Source organism: Phascolarctos cinereus, unplaced genomic scaffold, assembly GCF_003287225.1.
Source record: "Phascolarctos cinereus isolate Bilbo 61053 unplaced genomic scaffold, phaCin_HiC Scaffold_7;HRSCAF=346, whole genome shotgun sequence".
Classification (NCBI taxonomy): domain Eukaryota; kingdom Metazoa; phylum Chordata; class Mammalia; order Diprotodontia; family Phascolarctidae; genus Phascolarctos; species Phascolarctos cinereus.
In genome coordinates, this window is record NW_027556180.1 from 91285169 (window position 1) to 91307954 (window position 22786).

At 37.4% G+C, this 22786-nt stretch overlaps 1 protein-coding gene across 1 annotated transcript in view; it reads right to left on the bottom strand.

Annotated features, from left to right (window-relative positions):
• Positions 1-869: 869 nt before the first annotated feature.
• The window catches only part of TNFSF11 (TNF superfamily member 11), a 51159-nt gene continuing 29242 nt past the window's right edge, over positions 870-22786 (bottom strand). Inside the window, exons 3-5 of the mRNA XM_020977034.2 lie at positions 7987-8032; positions 7820-7906; positions 870-1557 (exon numbers count right to left, since the gene is read on the bottom strand). Coding sequence (XP_020832693.1) covers positions 1136-1557; positions 7820-7906; positions 7987-8032 — 555 coding nt within the window. The 3' untranslated portion in view covers positions 870-1135. The remainder of the gene's footprint in view (positions 1558-7819; positions 7907-7986; positions 8033-22786) is intronic.

The window sequence follows — 22786 nt, forward strand, 5'->3', positions numbered from 1 at the left end:
AGCATTCAAAGCATCTTTTCATATAAATTTATTTTTATACCAAAAGAAAAAAGGAAATATTTTTATTGTATAGTATAAAATTATCCCTACTAAATTGAAGATGGGTTTTTTTGGCCAATATGCCTCTGATAAATTTATACTTTAGGAAAAAAAATCTAAAATCCACAATCTGCAGCACTTGTAGAAAAAACACCTGTTCAATAATTACACAAATACTCTTGACAGATTTCAATGGTCCATTACGTATTCTTTTTGGCAATGTCAGCTTCCTAAAGTCAATTAGCTTCTAGATTTGAAAGGCACCTAGTGACCAACATTCTACTCTTTATTCATGGAATTCATTTAATTTTTGCATAGACTTGACAAGTCTGAAAAATCTATTAAGTTAAAAAGAACAAAGAAATATATTACATTTGCTATCAGCAAACAATCTTTCTTTCCTTTAGCTGCAAGTTTTCCCCAGGGGATTAACAAAGTGCACTAGTTAAATATGTCTGTACATTTAAAACATTAAATATGCTAACAGCAAGACATTTTAAATATTTTGAATCAAATACTATAGCACAAATATAATTTACGTATTTTGCACAAAACATTACATCTGAAATATAATTTTAGATATTATATAAAAATACATATTTTTTTCTTTCCTCTTTAGAAAAAAAATTATTTGCAGGTTCTAGCATGATGTAACAATTCAAAAGAACTCAACTCTTCAGATGATCACCCTCTTGCACTTCAGGTAAAAGCCTATCAGGTTTGGCCTCCTACTGGCATGAAACTGCAGCAATACCAGGAGTCAGGTGTAGCCCCTTCTAATAGCCCAAATGCAGCATTTCATGAAGGTAAACATAAATGCCACACTCCAGTTTAATTCTAGGAATTTATTACAAAATATATAAACCATTGTGTAATAAAGCCTGTATGTTGGAATATATCTTGAGTCCAGGACACTCCCTCTGTACGTGTACACACAGAGTCAAAGGCACACATCTGAGGGTAAAATTCTGCTCAGAAGGCTCTAAGTCATGTCTCCTAGTAGTCTGACACAGCTATGAAACATCTTTCTGACATATTTTTAAAAATTAACACAGATCCTAGGAAATGTATAATTACTACCAGTAAAACTTGAGGCTCAATCTATATCTCTAACTTTAAAAGCCCCAAAGTAAGTTGCATCTTGAGCAGGATCCAGTAATGATGGGTTGGATACCTGGATACTTATTTCTTCACCAGATCTCAGTTTAAAAAATCCTCCTACATTTATGGAGTAAAAATGGAACTCAGATTTTTTTGACCAGTATTTAGTGCTTCCTCCTTTCATCAAAGTGTCAGAATTTTGGATTTTCACGTTGGTTTTAGTGACATACACCATCAGCTGAAGAGATTCTGTGGCCAAACCACCAGAAGTTTCATGATGTCTGAAACAAATGTTGGCATAGAGGTAGTAGAAGCCATCTTGGTTGACCCTTAGTTTTCCATTGCTGAAAGTCATATTGGATATATTTGCCCAACCTCTGTCATGGTACCAGGAAGAAAGATTCACTTTTCTGGAGCCTGAGCAAAAAAGAGAAAAACAATTAGAATTTAGTTCCTTTCTTGAGTATGACGTTCAACAGGTCTTTGAGCTTGGAAGCAAATCACCAATGGGTACTCCAAAGCATTAAGTAATTGAACCTCAAAACCTGCACCAGAACTGACAGTTTCATTTACTTATACATCTCAATTGTCTCAACCTTCACTTTCAATTCATGACGAGATATTTGAGGTGCATAAAAGGGAAACGAGAAACTGGATTCCAATGGCTCCAAGGAAAGAGTAAGAGACGTGAGCACATTGCTGCCTACAATCTCCTTTCCTCTTTTCCCCTCTTTTCATATTTCAAACTTAACTTGTACTCATAACTGAGACCTACAACTCAACACAGGAGAAAACGTAATTGGCACACAACAAAGAGGCTGTGGGGTATATTAGAAACAGTTCTTGATCGGGAATCAGGTGACCTGGCTCTAACACTAACTTGCTATATGGAATTGGACAAACCATTAACCAGTTTGGACCTCAGTTTCCACATGTGCGAAAGGAAGAGATTAGACTAGATTTCTAAGGATCCTTTCTGTCACAAATTTCCATTATTCTATTAAATGTCACACAAACCCTTCATGTTTATTTACTTTCTACTAAGAACATAGCCTATCAGAACAATTCATTTATTCCTATGTGTCAAAAAACGGTAAGGTCACTCCTATCCACTGTTCAGTACTGATCAAACTCATAGTAACTTAGTAACCAACAATTCCATATGTCTATTTATATAATGATAACTGATATTCATAGAATTCTGAAATGCTTCCATTTATGTTCAGATTATTTTTATTAAATTCAGATTCACTGCAAGTTGATAACTCATGAATAATAGATTTAGTAAATCTTAAGGCATAGTGGATAGAGAATTGGCCTGTGTTAGGAAGGCCAGGATTCAATTATGGCCTCTGATACATCCTATGTGTCCCCGGGCAAGTCACTAAACCTCTGAGTGTCTCCAGGCAATTCAATGACTATATAACTTGTAGAAGTTAATTTTTATTAGAAGAAGAAATTTCCTTACTGGGAGTTGCCTATGCCAATAACATCATCAGTCTACATCATACCACCCCCCCAATCATACATTAACCAGAACTAATTAAACAAAACAATCAAATCCCAGACATGCCAAATAAGAAAAATTTTACTGTATATGAAATGCTACTCTGGGTTTAAATCCCACCAAGGCATAAATCACTTTAATCCTTCTCTGAGTCTCCATTTCCTCAAGTATAATAAAGTAGTTATAATATCTATATATAATATCTATAAGACCTACATCACTGGGTAGTTGTGAGGGTCAAATGAGATAAATCAGAGTATGACAAAAGTCTTAGTGAAGTTTTAAACTATCAAAGCTTAAAATGAGACTTTTGGGGTGCCCCTGTAGTTATAACACATTTTACACTTACATTCTAAAACCTTATGTAAATACTACTTATTATTGTTACAGAATCAGAAAAATTCATGGGGGGGGGAAGAAAAAGTGAAGGGGAGACAAAGGAGGGGGAAGAAAACCATAAAGGCACTGATTCACATTGAGGTGATTTATCAATAATTCCTAGTTGGGACCAACTCTTTAAGTTCCAGAAGCAAACTCTTATTTGAATAATAAGGATCCTAATTTAAATAATATCAAGGTGAACTAACTAAATAAGGACGAAAATTTCTCTAGTCATCATTTCTTCCTGAATAGCCAACTCTTCCAGGACTGCAAATTGAAACAGTTTCCTGAAGAAATTGAAAGAAATTCAGGGCATTTCACTCTTCTGAAGTCTTCCTTTCATCTCATCTGCCCATGCCATCCCTTAGGATCAAGCCTGCTATTCTTTATTACTTCAAAAGATCTGTTATTTTACCAGTGTGGGTGCTTCCTTGACAAATGCAGCATATGCCCTGCTCCTCCCACTGTCCATATTAAGAGATGGTCTGTTTGGTTGTGACTGAAAAAAATTGTCAGGGGGTAGTCACCCTTCTGGTGATGAGCCACTGGGAACTTAGCCAGTCTGGCATATGGGTAACAGACACAGTTCAACACCAGACTTTCTGGCTTGGTAGAACTTGCCCTAAGCTTGTGCTCTGTTAATGTAGCCTTTGAGAATCATGGTTCCTTCCTTGTCATGACTGGAAGAGCAGAGAAGGACTTTACTCTGACATGATGTACTACGGTAAGACTATTTATGTGAATAATAACAAACCACAGTGAATACCATGTCCCCTCCTCTGTGATGCTTCACCAGGTCAAACGGGCAAGCAGCATTAGAAAAATGAAAGGAAAAGCTAGTTTCTCTACGTATAGAGTAAGTCTAGAAGACCTGGGTTTTGGAAAAAGGAGTTAAGTAGGAAAGGCAAAAGGTGATGACTGAGCCTCAATATCCCTGCAATGTACATTTAGTCCAAAGGGATCTTTTCTTCCCACCAAAAACTACAGAAGACTCCATCTTTATTCACCATATATATTATATAGGTGCTTCATTAGGTGGCATAGTGGATAGAGCGCTGGACCTAGAGTCAGGAACATTCATCTTTCTGAGTTCAAATCCAGTCTCAGACACTTACTAGCTGTGTGACCCTGGGCACATCACTTTACTCTGTTTGCCTCAGTTTGCTCATCTGTAAAATGAGCTGGAAAAGGAAATGGCAAACCACTCCAGTATCTTTACCAAGAAAACCCCGAAGGGAGTCACAAAGTCAGACATGACTAAACAACACCACAATGTACATCCACTGTGGGGATAAAATGGGCATCTTAACCTCAAAGAACTTAAATCTAGCTGGACAACTGACACAGAAAAATAGGAGAAGTTAAATGATTTTTTTCTCACATTCACTTTATAGCAACTCTAACTTTGCAAAGTACTTTCCCGTATTTACACATGACCCTCACAACAACTCTATAAAATAGGCAGGGCAGGTCACATTATCTCCAATTTACAGATGCAGAATCTGAGGTCTTGGATGATGTTAAAAAGAATTGCCCAAAGTCACAATGCTAGTAAGTAGCACAATCTACTTCTGAATGTGCATCCAATGTTCCCTCCCCTGTACCACATTGCAATACAAAGCAATAAAATATCATTGATGTTAAACAAGTGGTCTAGGTAAATGCAGAGGAATTCAGAGGCAGGAGAGATCACCATGGGATAGGAACATCAGGAAAGGATTCACTGAGAAGAATGCATGAAATTTAGAGAGGCTGAGAGGGATGGGAGTGAGTGCATTCCAGGCTGGGCCAAGGGTAAGAACAATGGGCTAGTCACAAGAATGTCTAGCAAGCTAGAGGGACATTAAGTAGATCAGTCTGGCTGAAGAAATGGGTTCAGATAATATATTAGTTGAAGAGCTAAATTGAGTCCAGGCCAGAGACAACTTAAATGCCTGGCCAAGGAACCTTATACTAATGGAGCTTGACCGATTCTTTACCTCAACCACCACTGTCATAACTGTAGCAAATTTGAAAGCAAGATGAAATGATGCCAGTGGAAATCAATAGCCTGAGTAACACAAATGAAGCAATGAATACTATATGGGCAAAGTGATGTTTATGCCCCCTGAAGCCCAAGACTTCTATATTGCTGTTAACAGTCAGTGAACTGGGTTCTCATTTCTCTTCATAGTTATACGTATAGCTGGGCTGTCCCGTAACACAAAATATAGCTCCAGAAGATCATCAAGGACCTATGATTTTGTTGGCCTAGGAGCTCCAGGGATACCTCAGATGGAAATTATCTCCATTAATGTAAGCCATAGCACATCTCATACTTAGAATATTGGAGAGTTGCCAAGGGTTCAGAAAACTTAAGTGATTTGCCTATAATTGTAAAGCCAGTAAGCATCAGGGAGAGGATTTGAACCCCTAGTGTTCTTGATTCTAAGTCCAACACTATCTACCACCCCAGGTTGCCTCGCATTGCCCCAAGAAGTTAATAAAAACATTTATAGCAGTCTTCCTCTGAAGTGTAGATTATTGACCACTATTGAAACTAAGAAATAAGTGGGCTTGGGAAAATGGTCTGTGTCAGAAGAACGAATCCTATTTTCCTAAACAGTAAAATGCACTAACTCATTTCACTCAGGCACAAAGTCAATAAACCTCACAAATATCCAAGAGTTCTGCTCTATTTTTTCAGCAATGATTTTATATGAGATGCCTGTAGAGAGATTTTTATACCTAAAAGTATGGTTGCTATTGCCAAATAGACTTCAGCACATCGTCCAGTGTAAGGTTTGTTACAGGTTATTTAAAACAACCTGAAAAGATAAATGTTTTTTTCATATTGTACACAGTGATGCTTCATTATTAATTTGATTGCATTTGAAATGTGCTAATATGCAAAGCAGTCTTCAGTCATTATAGCAAATTAGTATAGTTCTTTTGGAGATGCAGAGAAACTAAAGATAAAATATGTTGATGAAACATATTTAGGACCCATTTCATTGGTAAGGAGATCATAAGGAAACCTAAAGAACCCTATTTTCATATTCTACCACAAATTGCACAAGCTTACCCTCAAAGAAAATATTCCATTGGCTGCTACCAGATTATTTCATTCCAGAGAATTTCACAGAAAACTTTCCTGCACCAATTATGCCACCATGATCTCAGAAATTGAGCCTAAGAATTGGGCTCAAAAGTAGCCAGATAGTCAATGTTTCAAGTCTAAAAATATCTTGCCCAATTGTGACACAGCTGTCTGGAAGTCTCATTTATCTGGTAATATCGAAGAGCTCGAGGAAAATAGGGTTCGGCTCAACCCAAAACAGATGTTACAAGATCTTGCATGCTAAATAAAGCCCATGTACTTTACTGGTAGGAGAACACCTCAAATCCTCACTCAGAGACTATTTGCCACACTTTTATTTTGGGCATGTTTCTAATGAGTCTGGTTTCTGGTTTCTAAATGCACTGGAAGTAAGGGCCAACAAAATAAAAGTAGGAAGAAGGCTATTCCTGACAGCAGAGAGAGGTGGAAGTTAAAACCACGACAGAAAAACAGACATGAGTACTAAAAGCATAGAAAAATTAAACCATTTAGCATACACAACAATAGGTCTGATAATGTTAGGCAATAGTGAAAATGTTCATCATTATGATGTTGTCACCAAGAAAAGTTTAAATGACATTCAGTACGTTTTGCGTATTACAGCAAGGAAATATATATTTTATAAAGATTTCACTGCAAAATTGAATTTTTTGAAGTTTTGGCAACTAAAGGAATAAATTCTCATTTACCTGGAAATTGTGAGGGTTCTAGCTAGCCAATGCTCATTCTTATTATTAGATATTATATAACCATCATGGAAAAATTCTAGATTTATGTATCACTGTGGTTATTATTAATATAATATCCTGGTTGGTTTAAGTCCTGGCTCTGACATTTTTTACCTATATGTCCATGGGCAACTTCCTAAATCTCAGAGCCCCCAAACAACTCTAGAAGACATAATTAATTGAGCATCTGTACCACTGGAGGGAGATTCCACGCTAGGAACTCTCTATGCTGATGTCTTAGGTCTCCCATCTCCCAGAAAACTGATTAGTAGGATCCATCAGGATTAAGTGACTTGCTCAGGGTCACACAGCTAGTAAGTGTCAAGCGTCTGAGGCTGGATTTGAACTCAGGTCCTCTTGACTCCAGGGCCGGTGCTTTATCTACTGCCCCAATCCATAGATTTTTAAACTAAATCTTCCTTATGGAAACCATGTAAAATATTGCCTCTTTCACAGGAATGGCAACGTAAAGGGGTAGTCCTCCTGACTAAGTAACTGGTTCACTCCTAGGAGAGGTACAGAATTTTTCATCAGCTAGAAGCCTGTTTCCCATGACTCCAGCAAGACCACTGCAAGAGGCAGCTAAGTTAACAATAATCTTACTCACTTGAAAGAGTATAAACAACTCCCAACTTCAATTACTTCCTTCAACAATGGGAATGCCCGAACTTTAGTCTGAGTTTACCTAAGTCTCAGGGACCATAACCATATCAATAAGTACCTGGTGGCAATATGTCTGATCACTGGCTAAAAATGCAAACTCGAGGTAAGTATATTCTGGCAAAGCTAAGAATCAATTTCTAGAGAGAGTTTCAATGTTTGTCATCTTAAGAGCAAAATGATCTTCCCTTTGGTGGGACAAAGAACGCAAGTGATCTAGTGACTGGTTGGTAGTTTTAAGTATTCAAATGGCTGATAGGAGTCTTTGAAATGCTTCTTTGGCTGCATGACCTGAGAACTTACCTGAGGGAATATTGGTGCCATTAATAGTGAGATGAGCAAATGGCTGGGTTTTCCTGGAGAAATCCAACAAAGGATGGTCCATCATAGCTGGAGATGAAAGAAGTCATGTTAGATCCAAGAACATCAATCCATCAGGATGTCAAATATTTATATTGACCAGTGCTCACCTTTCTCTGCTCTTATATTCTCTGTCCTAACCATAAGCTTTAGTTCCTAAAATGAAAAGAAAAAAACACAAAGTTTTAGTGCAATAGCAACACTTCACATTGGTGCAATGGCTTACAGCTCTTTGAAGTGGTTTTTTTTTGAACATAAGTTCTTTATTTCATTAGGTCCTCATCACAACCTTAGACACCAATGGCTACTCATTTGACAGAACATGATCATCTTTTGCATGAAGTGGATAGAATACAAGAATGCAAGGGTACGATGATGAAATGTTTCTTTCCATTGTGCTATATTAGGTGCATGTAGGTCTTGTACTTTCATTACTAGTTGTATTGTTGATTGAATAAATTCACCTGGCTCTTCTTAGGAAACCATTCGATGCTGGCATACCAACATAGGGCATTGCAAACTATCCAAGCTAATAAGAGGGTTAAAAAAAAGCGAGTTATTTATAAAACATGGGATAATTGAAACATAATTAAAAACTGTCAGCAGGTACACAAATGGAGAGGAGATTAACCAGGGAAATAACAATTACACAGAATATGTGGTTCTCTTAAATCTTTGGGGGAATACTTTTTATGTCCTTTTCATTAGAGCACACGGCCAGTATGCCAGTTATGCGCAGCCCACAGAGAAGAGAATGATGGTCAACAGCCAGTGGTTAATTTTTTTTTAATCACAGCGCATTAAAAGTACTACACAGAAGTGTGGGAGCTTTTAGAATGCCTATCATTAACTTAAAATATTGCTGCAAATAAAAGTTTAGAAATGCAGGCCAGAGAAAGGAAGTGAGCTGCGGTCCACAAAGAGGACAGGTATTTGCTCTCAATTCAAGGCTGCCACGTCATCGAAGCCACTCAGAGACCTCTTCTAGATGCTCTGCCAGTCAAGTCATTAAGTACTAGATTTGTGCATGGAAAGTAGTGCCTTTAATCCTTTAGGGAGCAGCTAGAGATTTAGTCCCCATTTGAATCCAGACCGTCTAAATGATAACTGATTTATCTTATGTTGAGAGAGAGCACTTAATCTCTTTGTGACTTAGTTCAACTAGCTATTAAATCAGCATGCTTAATTCATGCCAATTATTTGCAGAGATATTCATTCAAAGGAGGGCATGTATACCATCTCATCAAATGTTTTGCAATGCTGTAAGAAAGAATGTCCTAATATAATATGATTACGAAGCATCAGCAAAGACTACATCCTCTAAAATTTCAAAGCTGGAAGATATTGAAAGAAAAAATGTATCCCATTCCCTTGACCCTGGACAAAAATATACCACATCACCTCAGAGAGATGAGAATCTATTCTATTTTTAAAGACCTCTCTTGAGGAATCACACTATCTTCCTCAGTAACCCAATATAGTGTTTTAAATGAAGCATAATCACATTTTACTTTAGAAACCTGAAGGTCAAGAGACTCATTCTGAGCCACGGGTTTACCCTGCTCCATCTGAGATCTAAGCCTTTCCCCAGCTCTTTAACAAGCTCTACTGGCACACTATAGTCCTAAACTTCTTCCCTTAGCCCCCATTGGGCACTGAATCCTACAATTCCCTCATTTTTACCCTTGCTGAAATTCTGTAGGGACTGATTTTACATCTCTTTCTTTAAGCGATGATGTCTCTTACACGTGTAGTTGCACCATTAGGAATTAGGCATAATTCATGCACATCAATATATTTCATATCAGATAACCCTTGGGAGGTCAATGAACTTAGGAGTCTATTAAGAATTAAATCATTCCATATTTAATATATGTTTTTAGATACCTTATTTGCCAGAAGTACATACAGAATTTTAGGAAGTGCTTTAAAAGTCCAGCGGAACATTCCATGCTGGGCAGATTCCAAAGGCTAGTAAGACTCTCTAGTCTTTCATCTCTTGGCTATCTCTAAATTCACACTTAACATGGGGAATTACATAGAAAAATAATTGCCATCTTACAACTTGGAGGTAGGAAAAGCTGAGTATGCCACAAAATTATAATTCTGGAATGGACTGGAAAAGAGCTCATCCACCCCAACCTTCTCATTGTACAGATGAGGAAAGTGAGGCTTAAGTTTTATTCTAGTTTCTAGTGGACAGGTGTCCAATAGCTAGAAACACACAGAAACAGTCTCAAGTTACTGAATAAACTTAAGGCTGGAAGGGGTCCCTCCTCATGACCTATACAGAGGTGGGACCTCCAGATTAGGGCTAGAAGCTTATGATGCCATACATGCATAAATACACACATATATACACGTACTTACATATGTACATACACATACATATATATGCACAGATATAGATAGGTAGATAGAGATAAATAACAGATTTTAATATGTAGCACACCTCAGTAGTACTTCCAATATATACAGGGCTAACGAGAGGGGGAATTAGAAAAACTTTAGAATCAGTATGTGTCCCCTTAAGGTAAGATCATTTACTAACCAAGAGAATGCAGGAACAATAACAACAACAATAGCATTTCTATAAAGTTTTAAGGTTTATAAAGCGCTTTTAAAATATTATCTCATTTGGTTCTCACAGCAACCCTATGAGGTAGGTAAAATTATTATCCCTGTTTCACAGATGAGAAAACTGAAGCAGACAGAAGTTAAGTGACTCATCCAGGGTCACACAACTGGCAAGTATCTGAGGCTAGATTTTACTTCAAGCTTCCCTGATTCTAGGCTGGGTGTTCTATCCACTACACCACTTACCTGCTTCATGTGAATAGTTATACACAACTATACATAAATATATGAATACAACTATAAAACACTGTGGAAATAAAGGCAGACATAAATAACTGGAGAAATAGTAATTGCTCATGGCAAGGTTGAGCCAATATAATAAAAATGACAATAATCTCTAAATTAATTTGTTATCAAACTACTAAAGAATTATTTTATAGAACTAGAAAAAATAACAAAATTAATCTGGAAAAACAAAAGGTCAAGAATTTCAAGGGAAATAATGAAAAAAAATGCAAAGGCAGGGGGTCCTAGAAATACTAGATGTCAAATTATATAATGAAACGGTAATCATTGAAACTATTTGGTACTGGTTAAATGCTCGAGAGTTTAATCTGTAGAGCTGATTAAGTATACAACATATAGAAGCAAACAAAGACCCCAACTATTGATACAGGGATTCAGTATTTGACAAAAAGTACCAGGAAAACAAAAACAATTTTGTAGAAACTACGTATAGACCAACATCTCATATACCAAGACCAACCATCATATACCAAGATAAGCCTCAAGGTCACATCATAAATTAGAGGAACAAGAAAGAAATTACCTATGGATAGGGGAAGAGCTCAAGATTAAATAAGGGATAAAGAGGATCACAGAAGAGAAAATGCACAATTTTTATTACATAGAGTTAAAAGTTTTATACAAATGAAATCAGTGTAAAATTAAAAGAGAAATAGACAGGTAGAGAAAAAAATCTTTGTACCAAATTTTTGTGATAAAAGCATCATTTCCAAGATACATAAAGAACTGATTCAAAATGTAGGAATAAAAGCCATTCACCAATTGACAGTAAATGAATGAGTACTTCTGAAAGGAAGAAATCCAAGCTATCAAAAGCTATATGAAGAACTGCTCCAAATCACTAATAATGAGAAAAATGCAAATTAAAGCAACTCTGAGGTTTTACCTGACATTAATCAGATTGACACACTTTACCAAAAAATTAAAATGATAAGTGTTGGAGGGGCTGCAGAAAAACGGGCATATCAATGTACTCTTGGTTGAGCTATAAATTGATATAGGCATACTAGAAAGCAATTTAAAACCATAACCCCAAACCTTCGAGCCAACAATACCAGTGCTAGACTATTACCTAAAGAAATGGAAGAAAAATAAAAGAGCCATATGTATCAAAATTAGGTATAGTAGTTTTTTGTGGTGATAGAGAACTAGAAACTAAGGGGGTTGAAGAGAATATGGCATATGAATGCAATAGAATGCTATTAACGCACAAGACACTATGAAATGGATGGTTTTGAAGAAACCTGAGAAGACTTGTATGAACTTAAGTAGAGTTGGACCCAGAGAATTATCTTATACTATGCCAACATGGACAAACAACTTTGAGACACTTAAGAACCCTGACTAATGCAATGTCCAGCCAGAGGATGGTTACTGACATCCGATCATATATGATTCCAGGAGACCAATGATGAAGTATGTTATACACCCTCTGGCAGAGGTGGGAGACTCAGAGTAAAGAAAGTTTTATATACATACATACATACTGACTACATATTTGTTACAAAATTTTGTTTTTCTTTCTCCTAGTAGCTGGATGAAGGGGAAAGAGAAAAAGAATGCTTGTTAACTGAAAGAAAAAAAAATAAAGGCAATATCCATTGTAGCTCAGGTAAACTATATAACAGCATAATGTGAATTTTTTAAAGACTCTTGTTTACTTTCAGAATGGGACTATCTTACATTGAATATGTCCTAATGAAACCTTAAGCTATATGGGATTCTCTATTTGGCAATTACACAAAACTTCCGCCAAATACTCTCCTTACATTTTACCAACTTGAAGTTTTACTACATATGTGACTCCAGCTTAATTAAGAGTTTCAACAAAAAAAAAGTTTCAATTAAGGAATCATAAAGCAAAGTTGGTCTTATATTGTTTTATCAAAGAGTGTTTTTAAAAAAATCTGTTTCTCTCAAGAACACTATAGAGAAGTTTTATTGAAAACGTAAGTATCAATCTGTCTATGACCTGAGATTATACCAACATATTGCCAATATCTGTCCTGGTATCTTTCCTTTATGAGCTTGGAAATCTCTCCCATTTTCTTTAATAGATGGTAACAGTAAATGTTCCCAACATTTTTCTAAGACTCCTTTTTACTGAGTTGAGGACAATTCTCATATTTTATAATATTCCACTATATTTGTACCTTTGGACTAAATTTTTGCAGGTACAGGCCACTGGAACCCAATTCTGTGCTATGTTTCATATGTTGCTGGACATTAAATCTTAGGGATAACAAATCAAACAACAGGTGGGACCAGGCAAGAGAAAAAACTCAAGTTTTATTGACCAGAGGGCCCAAATTTCTACAAGTTAAGTCTATATTTCTATAATCATATTAATTAAGTCCAGTAAGATAATAACTAGAAAGAAGAGACTAGTGGATGCTTCCCAAAAACATGAAGTAGTCAGACAGGGCTCGTTCACACCCGGGAACACGGTACAGGGAGAAGAACCAGAGCAATGGTTTTGGGCAGTCCCTACTCCCAGTCCCTACTCTATGGGATATGAGTCCATCTTTAGCTGATGACACAAATGAAAAAACAAGGTGTGAATTAAGAATTCCAAAAGCCTCAAAAGCACATAATAGATGGACTAGGGTCTCCTCATAAAATTTCAGAATTAGAAGGTCCTCCAGTCTGACCCCTCCATTAGCCCAAAGCCTTTCCTACAATACCCCTAAGAAGTAAGCTTTGTTCTCTTGGTGACCATACACTTACTACTTCATGAGGCACTTATCTTCACACTTATTTATAAACTTGTGTCTTTAAACTCTTAAGATGATGCTTCCTAGGAAATGGGGGTCTAACTCTTTGCTGAAATAACAGCAACATTTTCGCTATCCCTGAGGAGTAATGTGAATACTGACAAAGCGAGGCCCAGGTTGCTTTTAAACTTAGTTTAGTAGGTCTGCGATGTTATTTTCAAACCCTGTGGTTGTTGATCCCTGGATTTCGATATCGATGCCCCATCATATATATTTTTATGAAAGTGGACTGAACTAGCTTTAAAAGGAGAAAAACAAACAACCTTCACTTCCCAAGCTACTTTTCTGACTAGAGAAAATGAACAAATGACTGCCTAGAATTTCCAAAGGCCAAACACTTAGATGGATTTGCTGTCCATCACGGTCCTTTCAAAGCAGAACAGGACACCATTGAGACAGTTGCCTGGTCATTACTCCATGTATACCAATAACTGTAGAATCATGATGCTAGTCTACATCTGAGATCCAGACATGCTCATAGCTAAATAAATTATGCAATGAGAAACTCCATTCCATATATCCCGTTTCTATATATCATTTTATTAAAATAAGACACAAATGGTACCTATGACCAAGGATGTGCTGTGCATAATTGGAATCCAGTCCTAAGAGCCAATTATTACATTTTCAGTGTGAGCATTTATACCATGGAAATTGACAAAAGCTACAAATCAGGGATTGATTTATTGTTTTATGATTGTCTAGACTTAAGAGAATGATGAAGAAAATAATAATGCATTTAAAACTTAAAAGTAAGCTGTAAGTAGTATTTTTCCAGAGAGCTGGTTGTTAAACATTTACCTGCAGATTCTTGCCAACAACCCAGGACTGCTGTAAGGCACTTCAAATGCCACAGAAATGTGAGCTGTTGTGACTAATACAAAGGAAGAGGAATGAATGGCAGAAGCCCCAGCCTCCCCTTATCTATCCCCATCCTGATATTTTTCATTTCTTTGGTTATAGATACTCCTCATAAAGCTAAGCTTATTCTATTAGAATGCAGCTCATCAACGGCAAGGATTTCCTTGCTTTTGTATTTCTATCACTAAATACAGTATCTGGTAGGAAAAAAGTGGTCACAATGGACAGTTATGAAGGATTTCAGATAGGTCAGGAGTTCTTAATTTGGGGTCTGAGGATTTTTAAAAAACATATTTTGATAACTGTATTTCAATATAACTGGTCTCCTTTGTAATTTTATGTATTTTATTTTATGCCTTTAAAAACATCATTCTCAGAAGGGCATTTGTAGGCTTTGCAGACTGCCAAAGGAATCCATGATTTAAAAAAGAACCAGCCCTGGATTAATCATAAGGCTCTTTGAAGTTTTTTTTTTAATTATATTTTGGGTATTGTCATTGAATTCTGGAAGGTGTCTTCGAATGAATAATATTCTCCTCAAGCACAATGATTTTATATGGCAGAGAAGAAGGTGGAAATGTCACAAAGAGTATTTCCAACCTCTTCTTTCCCTATGAATAGATTATTCAGGTAGAGAAAAAAAAATGCCTATAATTCATCCTTATTTAAACCCAGCTGTGAATAGCTTTTTTTAATTGGTCAGTTTATTTTTTTTTTGTTAAACATCCTGTGCAATTATAGATCAGAACTCTTCCAGTCCCTAATTCCCATATATTTGTATAAAGTAGGCGAGGTAGCCTTTGAAGCAGGACCCTGCAAATAGCTTCAAGCATATGAGAAGGACAGTTTCCAGGAGGAGGAAGCCAAGCAAACAAACACACCCTGCTGTTTCATCTTTCTTGGCGAAGGCCCCTATACAAATGCCACTGCTAAACTGCTCACAATGCCCTCCCATCCAGGTAGACAAGGCTACCTATTTTCTCCCAACTATGGCCTATTTGTTAGCTATTCTATTACATGCAAGAGACTAACCCTGGTCCATGTGTCACTATCAAGTAAACCAATAGCTTCCCATGAGTTTCCCAAGAAAATCGGTGTCATTATTTATAGCCATTCCTTCAGCAACTCAATGGCAATGAATGACAAGCTACATATAGATAGAATGGCCAATGTCCTCAATTTCATGATTGGCAATATCAACAGAAGGAGGATACCACCATTTAAAAAAATAAACATAATTTTGGCTTACTAAGCTATGATAGCGTCCATTTAACCTTTAAAAACCTGATAGAAATAGTGTCTTGGCAGGAGGCCTAAGAAAACATCTGCTAAGTCAAAAAATACAACTCTTCTTCTGACACACTGCCATCTTGTGGCAGTTCTATATCATGATAAGCCCTCGGAATAAACGGGTTGCTTTCTCCAGATTTACAAATGCATTTCCTTCTCCCCTTCCCAAAGTCTAACAAAATACTCATGAGTCAGGGAGTGTTGTGGGGCAACGAAGATTTTGTATAGCAGTACTGATTTTTTTTTCCTCTTTATGATGCATTAACTTTTCATCTCACAGTTCTTCACTTACAATTCCATTTAATCACTGGGTCCTGACATGGAACCCAAACTTTTGGGTTTTATCTTTTTCTCAAAGCCATATTTCTTTAGTGCCTATATAAATATTTTGAGTTTACAATTTCTCCTCTAGCAAACAAGTATACAAAAGATCTAAGGCATTGTGCTTTTAGCTGCCTCTCCTTCCTAATTTGACGTCTAAAAATCTTAAGCTTAATTCTCCATGAAATACGATGGAAAATGTTCATCCTCACGTTCTAAATGATTTGGGTTAGAATCGTTCAAATATATGAAAATCTGAAGGAAAACCTTTGAAGGGTCCTAGGAACAGGAACTGGCAGAGTGGATTATTGTGGAACATAATGATTTTGTTTTTTAAGCGCTAGGTCTCCCCTTATAGCCCAGGCTGGAAGTATAGTAACAACTCACAGGCTATTCCCAATACTAGTTAATGAAGAAACTGAAACTTGTTCATTTTTCCATCCTGACAGCCTGGGGGCCCACCCCTCCCAGGGGCACACCATATTGATATAAGGCCCTAACATGAATTAGGTTTCAAGAGGAATCAAGAGCATACCCTGACTAGGGGAAAGGATAGAGAGGAGAGAGTTCCCTTTCTGTAAACTAGATCTGGATACATGAAGGCCTTATTAAAAAAAAGTTATTCTGTATAAATATAGCTAAATGTTTATCCACACACCTTCCCTTCTTCTGAGTAGTACTGGGAACTTGCTACAGGTCATTTAAACATTTACAGTAAATTGTAAACCCCCTTTGCAAATTCAGCTGTATCACTGTCTGAAAACAAAATTCTGACACTCTTCCAATTTGGTAGTGAATATTACTCAATTGATCTTAATAAGCTTTTACTATGTTCTAGAGATACAAAATAAAGTAAACAGGTTTAAGCTACAACTGGGGGACTTTCCTACTTAAGAAGGTCAAGGGCTTGAAGTCTGTAAATTGGGTTTATCTATCTAGAAATCCCAATATGCTCATGATGACACAGGACATGTACAAACTATTTGGTACCTGTCAATCAGAGTCTCAAAAAAGTCATTTGTACAACCAGATGCTGCTGAAGCCACTGTCACCAGCTCATAGCTCATAGCTGGGGTCTCAGGTGACTGCCTCCCTCTGCAATACCAGCAGCAGCTGCAGGGACATCTGGCTAGATGAATTAGGATTTAACACCCCAATTGCCAGATATATCACAGGGTGCAGCCACCTGTTAACATATGCAATGCATTCATTTTAACATCTTAATGAAGCCATATCCCTAATTCTTCTACAACCCTGTGACAAACCTAGTGTATTAAGATTTCCAATCAACTGAGCATTGTTAGCATATGACTGTTACACATTGATTGTTCCTGAAAATGAACAGCCAATTCTTCATACAGTCATTAACTTTGGGGGAAAAAAATCAGGCAAATATCCTAAATATAAAATCAACTGGGTTCCCATACTCCCCAATTCCTCTCCTGCTACGATAGAAGCCCCTAATGCTGCTGCGATATTAGCCATTTTAGAAAAAGTAAGAAATCAAACCAGAGGTTTGGGGAGAATATATGCTTCAGAAGTGGAGGATAATAATAACTAGCATTTATATGACACAGAAGGGTATGCAAGGAACTTTAAACATACATGGTCTCCTTTGAAATTCACAATATTCCTGTCAGGTAGGCACAACAGCCTCCAATTTACAGATGAGAAAACTGAGGATCAGAGAGATTGAGTGCTTTTGACAAGTGGCCTCCCATGAGTGGAATGTGTTCCCTCTTCATCTCAATCTCTTAAGTATCACTAGCTTCCTGAAAAGACAGTCTAGCTTCCTCCTTCCTCTACATGAGACACACATTCCCACAATTAAAGCTGTTTTTGTGCTCTCGCTCCTGAAATTCCTTTGTATTTCTTTGTGGGGCAGCCACAATGGATGGAGCACCGGGTCTGGAGTCAAGAAGGTCTGAGTTCAAATATGGCCTTGGATACTTATTAGCTGTATGATCTTGGGCAAGTCACTTAACTCTTATTTGCATCAGTTCCTCATCTGCAAAATGGGGACATACCGGAAAATGAAATGGCAAACCACTCTAGTATCTTTGCTAAGAAAACCCCACAGACAAAGTCCATGGGGTTACCTAAAGTCGCACTTGATTGAACAACAACTACGAAATGTTGTTGCTACCAGGTAGAATGTAAGCTCCTTGAGGGAACAACAGACTGTCTAACTGTTGAATTTTGTCACATGATGGCTGTGGTTACACAGCCAGTAAGAAGGAGGAAGAGGAAGAGAAGGAGGATGTGGCAGAAAAGGAGATGGAGGAAATGAAGGAAGAAGAGGAGAAGGTGGAGGAGGAGGGGGAGGGGAATGAGGAAACAATAGAATTTGACCAGTAGTAATAAGACAGCTGGATTCTATTCCTGGCTCTGATGCTGTTGTTCAGTTGTCTGCAATCGTGTCCAATGCTTCATGATCCCATTTAGGGTTTTCTTGACAAAGATACTGCAGTGCTTTGCCATTTCCTTCTCCAGCGCACTTTACAGATGAGGAAACTAAGGCAGACAGGGTTAAGTGACTTGCCCAGGGTCATACAGCTAGTAAGTGTCTAAAGCCAGATTTGAACTCAGGAAGATGAGTCTTCCTGACTCCATGCCTTGGAGCTCTATCCACTGCACCACCTAGCTGCCCTGGCTTTATCACTAACTAATTTTACAAACTGGGGCAAATCGTTTGGCCTTTCTGGCCCTCACTTTCATCATCTATAAAATGAGGGGATTGAAGCAGATAACTACTTTCAGTTCTGAAATCTTATGGTTCTAATAACTCCCATTTACAGTAACTGGGCACTTCTCACAACAGACTGTGAGGGAGATAATACATGCATTATTATATCCATTTTACAGAGGAGGATACTGGGGCTCATAAGTCATCCTAGATTTAGAGCTGAAATAGACCTGAGAAATCTAACTAAATGTCTTCATTTCACAAATGAGGAAACTGAGGCACAAGGGAAGAAGTGACAATATAAGGTCACACAGTGACTGGTCCAGCACTCAAACTTCGGTCTTCTGACACTAGGTCTCATAAACTCCCTTAGTTGCCCTTCTCACTACCTCAAGTTTTTCTATATCTTTACTTGCCCCTTTTTTCCTCTTCTATTCCTGTATCTGAGGAGAAATTGTTCCTATTCTTGCTGGGACTAGAAAGGGACATGGGGGAGGCATACTTTACAGGATCTTGATACTCCGTAGGCAGTGGAGAAATGTTAATGATTTTGGGGCCAAGTGACAAACTATTTTTGATAGTTGATATTTTTGATTCCTTACCCTCTGATCCCCTTGGAAAGCTTATTCTATCAACCACTTACTCTTTCATTTACATTTTCATTCTTACTCTCTATTTGTCCTTCCCCTATCAGTACAAACATGTTCAGATTTCTAGAGGGGTGTGCTGGTAAATGTTTAATAACCAGCTCTTCAGGGGGAAAAATGTACATTCAACATACTTGAATTTAATTTGCATTAATTTGCATTAATAATCAATAATCAACAAAATAATAAATCAAGCTCTGATTTGTAACATATATTGAATTTTGAGCCGTAAATGCTCACACTGAAAATTTAGCAACAGGCTCTCTCTAGCCAATCCAAGCTGCCTCCAGCACAACCCTGGATTCTTCTCACCCTAAAAGAATCCTTCCTGCATCCTGTTGCCTCAAGCTATGTTCTCATCTCTGACCTCCCTTTCTACTTCAAGCTTCTTTAACATCCTACTCTACTTCCTTACCATTGACTCCCTTCTCAATCCCTTGAAGTCTGTCTTCCATCCCAAACATTTAATTGACATTGCACTTTCGAAGGTTACAAATGACCCAGTCATTAAATCCAATGGGTTTTTTTTTCCCTCAGTCTTTACCTTTCTCAATATTCCTGAGACATGTGATGCTACAGGGCATTTCATTCATTTTGACATTCCTACTTCCTTAACTCATCTTCTCTTCTTTCCTTGTACTTTCTACCTCAATGTTCTCATCCATCAACACGGCTTCAAATATCACCTTGTGCAGACGACACTAAAATTCATGTTTCCAGCCCTGATTTCTATCATGAGTTCTGGTGAAGCATTCCATCATCATCATCATCATCATCATCATCATCTCATTTTCATCATCATCAAAACATGCATTTAGTGTTTTAGGGTTTGTAAAGTGATTTATATGTTATCTCATTTAATCCTCACCAAAACTCAGTGCAAATTGTTATTCAGCTCTAGCTGGATTTCTTCTTTGCATCTCAAGTATATGTCCAAAAATGAATTCATATTCTTCCTTCATTAGTTACTCCCTCTCCTCCCAAAAACTCCTAGCTTTTCCTCCTGATTGTTCTATGACACCATAACTTTCCTAGCCATCTAGGCTCAAAACCTTGGAGTCATCTTGAACTCATTTCTCTTCCTCACATCCAATCACTTATCAAGCCCTGTCAATTCTTCCTACCTAATGTCTTTCCCACTCATCATCTCTTTTACATTCCCTGTAACACCAATTTAATCCAGACGTCATTGCCTCTTACCTGGTGTAATGAAATAGCCTCCTCAAATGGTCTCCCCATCCTCAGGCTTTCTCTTTCCAAACCAAACTACACACCAGTTACTGATATTTAATCTTTTTAAAGTACAGCTCCAATCATGTCACTCCCCAATTAAAAATGTTCTTTGAGTCCCGTATTTCCTATTGAATAAAGTAAAAAAAATAGGCTCTGGGGCAGCTAGTTGCTACTGTAGATAGAGCACTAGGCTTGGAATCAGGAAGACTCATCTTCATGAGTTCAAATCTAGTCTCAGACACTTATTAGCTGTATGACCCTGGGCAAGTCACTTAACCCTGTTTGCCTCTGTTCTTCATCTGTAAAATGAGCTGGAGAAGGAAATGGCAAATTGTTCCAGTATCTTTGCCAAGAAAACTTCAAAGGTTTCATGAAGAGTTGGATACAACTGAAATGACTGAACAACAACAACAACAACAAAAATAGGTTTCCTCCTCTGGAATTTAAGACCCACCACAGCATGAGCATTTACAACCTTATGTCCCACTGCCTCCCTCGGATGTACTTAATTTACACTGTACTTAAATTGGATTACTGACTGTTCCTCAAATGTACCCCATGATGGATTGCACCCTGCATTGGTAGCAAGTACCCATACTGATAGAAATCACAGATCATTTGAAATACTGGTATAAGGTCCTCTTCAAAGTAGTTAATTAGATGGACCAATTTTCTTTTTTGGAAGAAAAATATTTCTGTATTTTTCTCAGAGTTAAAATGTTCCTGAAATAATCAGTGTATACTTTAATCATCCACTTGATAAGTATATACAGCTTTATTTTCAAGGTGAAACTTCAGAGTACTAAATTCCTGTATTAAAAAAAATAGAGTTCTGAATATTCTTAGAACATATGCAAGAAAACCAGATCTATGGAAAGGATTCTGGTAATATAAGGGATAGACCTTTCCCTAAGGTGAGTCATTTCTGATGTTATAACTCTAGTATTAAATTTGTTAATCAAAGTTCTATATTTTAATACAAAGCATTAAGGAATAATCTCAACACAAGGCCAGGTTCTTCTCAAAATAGTTTTTCCCTTTCTAAAATGAATCTGACATCTACATATCCTCCAATACTACACAAATACAGCTGTTTGCCCTGTGAGAAAAACTAGCAACAGTAGGGAATGGTATAGGACTGAAGATCATTTAGGTCAAGTGACTTGAGGTTGTATTAAAAAACTAGGATGCTGGCATAGTCATAGCACAGTCAAATTTGAACTCACTCTTGAAAAGCTCAAGTCTATTTGGATTGGTTTCTTACATTCTTTCTTGAATTAATGTTTTCCTTTTTGACCTTTGGATCCCACCATTGATATCTTTCTGCTCTACACACTGGGTTCTCAGATCTATCTCCTACCCCTAGCCCTCACCTTCTTGTTACATTGAGACAGCTCACTCTTTGGCCTAGAATGAATGACGCATTGCTTGCTTCTGGCCCCACCTGTCCAAGGCTGTTATGGCTTTAAAAATGAGCCAACAACACCTGGCTGTTTGGCCAGTCCATGAAGGACTCTTGACTACATGCAGAGGTGCCGGAGAAACACAACACAAATTAGCATGGTTAGTAAAGAATTATTCCAGACCATGTGTTTTCTCAGCTAGAAAGTTGCTGATTTAAAGGTGCATCTTTAAAAACAAATGTTTGATGCAGATATAAGGGCTAAATAATGTGGTGGCCTTGTTTTCACAAGGTAACATGATGCTTTTCTTGGCAGCACCATGAGCAAGCTGGGAATAGAAAATTAGTTTTTATTGTTTAACCTTCATCGTTTAAATGAGGAAGCTTCTGCTACAGCTAAAGGTCCCCTTGAGTTTTCATAAAGTAGGCTTATGACAGCAATATTAGTCTTCATAAGGAGCCCAATTTTTAAAAATGTCTTAAGCTACTATGTTCTTTTAAAAGACTAATCTCAAGTCTACGTAGAATAACTGGAGCTTAGCAGCTAAGACTACTGAGTTCCCATCTCTGGATTCCATATGCCACTTGACAAAATGGCTAACTGAATGGGGAGTGACCCTATGGAGAAATTTCAGGCTGCCTGGAATCTTGCTCTGAGAGAGAAAAAGATATAGATATGCCCTGAAGCTATAATAGCAAGCAAGTGGTGCAGTGGAGCCAGAAAGACTCATCTTCCAGAGGTCAAATCTGGCCTCAGATATTTATTAACTATGTGACCCTGGGCAAGTCACTTAACTCTGTTTACCTGAGTTT